The sequence below is a fragment of the Octopus bimaculoides genome, chromosome 24, assembly GCF_001194135.2.
Source record: "Octopus bimaculoides isolate UCB-OBI-ISO-001 chromosome 24, ASM119413v2, whole genome shotgun sequence".
NCBI lineage: Eukaryota > Metazoa > Mollusca > Cephalopoda > Octopoda > Octopodidae > Octopus > Octopus bimaculoides.
In genome coordinates this window covers 32836173-32839328 of record NC_069004.1, presented here as the reverse complement: position 1 = coordinate 32839328, position 3156 = coordinate 32836173, and the positions used below count along the sequence as shown (strand labels likewise).

Below are 3156 nucleotides of genomic sequence, written 5' to 3'. Positions count from 1 at the left end.
CAACACATAGCAATAAAAAAAAATTAAACATAACAATGAAAAAATATTTACAGAAATCACAATTAAAAATTTTTTTTTAAATTAAGCAAAAAAATATTTACACAAATTGAATGAAATTTAATTTTCTTTGGTCTTATATTTGTATTTTATATATTTTATTTATTTATTTTTGTTATTTACCTTATTGAAAAATATTTTCTTTGACTGTGAGGCTTGGAACACATGTTGGAGTTTATGAGTGAGGTCCTTCAGCAAGAATTTCACCTGTGGGGGTTCAATCTTCACTTCTTTCTGGGTCTTCAGGAAAAGGAGAAAAAACAAACATAATAATAATAATAATAATGATGATCCTTTCTACTAAAGGCACAAAGCCTGAAATTTTGTGGGAGGGGGCTAGTTGATCACATTAACCCCAGTGCATCACTGGTACTTAATTTATTGACCCTGAAAGGATGCAAGACAAAGCTAAGCATTTTGCCTGGTGTGCTAACGATTCTGCCAGCTCACCGCCATAATAATAATAATAATAATAATAATAATAATAATAATAATAGTAGAGAATGATGAGATGATTTCAAGCAGTGACATATTTTGGGAGAAGGAATAATCATTTATACTGACCTCTCTTCTCCAGTATATGACTGGTATTTTATTGGCTAACTTGTAAAAAAAAAAAAAAAATGAAAAAAACTGACTTTATTAGTTCAATCATAATTAGTTACTGTGGTTTCTTGACTTGAGTGCAAGAGAAAGGAGAGTAAGAGATAGAGTAGTAGAGAGTGAGAGAGGGAGAGAGGGAGAAGAAAAGAAAAGAGAGAGAGAGAGACAGGCAAGAGAGTGCAGGTGAGAAAGAGAAATGCAGAATGATAGAAAGAGAGAGAAAGGGAAGAGAGAGAGAGGAGGAAGAGACAGAGAGAGAGAGAGAGAGATGTGAAAGTAAGACAAACCTCGGTGTTCATTTGGGAATCGAGATCTTTACTCATGATTTTGCCAACCAACAGAATGTCTAAAACATCAAGCGTTAATTCTCTGGTAATTAGATAAAAAAACAAAAACAAAATAAATATAAACGTTTATCAATTTCCTTGGCTCATTAATTGTTTTTTTTTACTTCATTTTTATGCTCTCTCTCTTTCATCATTATCATCATCATCGTTATTTAATGTCCGCTTTCCATGCTGGCATGGGTTGGATGGTTTAACTGAGGGCTGGCGAGCCAGGAGGCTGAACCAGGCTCAATCTGATCTGGCAGAGTTTCTACAGCTGGATGCGCTTCCTAATGCCAACCACTCCGAGAGTATAGCAGGTGCTGTTTATGTTCCACTGGCACAGGGGCCAGTCAGACAGCATTGACAATGATCACGCTTGAATGGTGCTTTTTATGTGTCAATGGCACGGGAGCCAGTCAGGTGGCACTGGCAATGATCACGCTTGAATGGTGCTTTCTATGTGTCAATGGCACGGGAGCCAGTCAGGTGGCACTGGCAAACGATCATGCTTGAATGGTGCTTGCCCTGTTTATATATTGACCACGTTCTTCACAGAGTAAGGTTGACTTGGCACATAGTTTCAAACAGACTAAATATATTATGAACTCTTTGAACAACAAAGGTAAAAAAAATCCAGGCGAAAAGGAAACAAAACATACCTGAAATACTGGTGATAGTTAAGAAGATCAACAGTATTCGGGGTACCTTCTTTACCTTCTTTGCTGGCGTCCACCTGTGAACTCACCGCTGAAGTATTTTCCTGCAGCAAAATAAACAAAAACTTTGTATCCAGGAGATGAAACTATACCAGTTTGTAATAGTTTTCCATTATTATAAGGTACAAGGGTGCACTGTGTGTACCATAAGGTGCCTTGGAATGTATAACATGTACCCACAATATACCATGTATATATATGTAGTTGAAATTTACAAAAAAATAAACAAAAGATGAAGACGGGTGTGTAAACAACAAACAGATGTATTAGTTTAACGCTCGGGAAGTGAGAAAGTCTTTTACATTTCGAGTCTATACTCTTTGACAGAAAGGAACACAGAAATAAACAGGGAGAGAAAATAAAAAAAAGCTTTAGTGGCTAATACATATACATATTTGGCTAATAATAAAGTGATATTGAACCAGTGTGTGTGTGTTATTATTATTGGCATAATGACTGTCCCAAAACACAATATTACAGGAACATGTTCTAAAGGAATGGTAAACCAAGAACTTACAGTTGTAGCATCACAGGAATCTTCATTGGTTTTGCTGGGTTTCTTCCTACAAATACAAGAGGGGAGAGGTGAGAGGAGAGTAATAAAGGAAGCATGTTATAAGATATTTGGAAAATAAAAACAAAATATAAGAAAAACAAAAACGAAGAAGGCATGGCTGTGTGGTCAAGAACCTTGCTTTGCAACTGTGTAGTTTCAGGTTCAATCCCAGTGTGTTGCACCTTGAGATAGCATCTTCTACTAAAGCCTTGAGCTTATCAAGGCCTTATGAATGGATTTGATAGATGGAAACTGTGTGGAAGCCTGTTGTGTATGTGTGTGTGTGTGTGAGAGAGAGAGAGAGAGGGTGGGGAGATAAATTAGAATGGCAAAGGATAAACAATTCCTTTGTCATTCTAATTGCTTATTACTGTTCTGTACTCGACAGACACTTTGTTCTGAAGCCTAAGTATATTGAGTTCTAACCCCAGGTTATTAATATCCCTACACACAAGCAAAACAACAAATATACATATATATATATCATCATCATCATCATTTAACGCCTGTCTTCAATGTATGCATAGGTAGGATGGATTGTGATATTGTGATATAAATAAATTATTGGATTGTCAATAGTATATCTCTATATTTAATTTATCTTTATATATATATGTGTGTGTATGTATATATATATATATATATATATATATATAAGGGGCATTAAAATCTTTTAAGTTCTTTGGGCTCGTAAGGGTCTTAATCCAGCCCTGCATAAATGCAGCCACATACACACATGTATACACATACACACACACGCACACATGCAATATATATCAATGAAAGGATCACCTCCAATCCTTTACCTTTTCTTAGCACGTTTGCCGCCATTAGCCACTGATGTTGATGATGCTGCTGCTGATGATGCAGATTTGGAAGCAGGGAGCACGGCAGG

At 36.0% G+C, this 3156-nt stretch overlaps 1 protein-coding gene across 1 annotated transcript in view; it reads right to left on the bottom strand.

Moving 5' to 3' along the window:
- The window catches only part of LOC106877317 (Fanconi anemia group D2 protein), a 43714-nt gene that overhangs the window by 16504 nt on the left and 24054 nt on the right, over positions 1 to 3156 (bottom strand). Inside the window, exons 25-29 of the mRNA XM_014926184.2 lie at positions 3068 to 3155; positions 2223 to 2268; positions 1649 to 1749; positions 948 to 1029; positions 181 to 297 (exon numbers count right to left, since the gene is read on the bottom strand). Coding sequence (XP_014781670.2) covers positions 181 to 297; positions 948 to 1029; positions 1649 to 1749; positions 2223 to 2268; positions 3068 to 3155 — 434 coding nt within the window. The remainder of the gene's footprint in view (positions 1 to 180; positions 298 to 947; positions 1030 to 1648; positions 1750 to 2222; positions 2269 to 3067; position 3156) is intronic.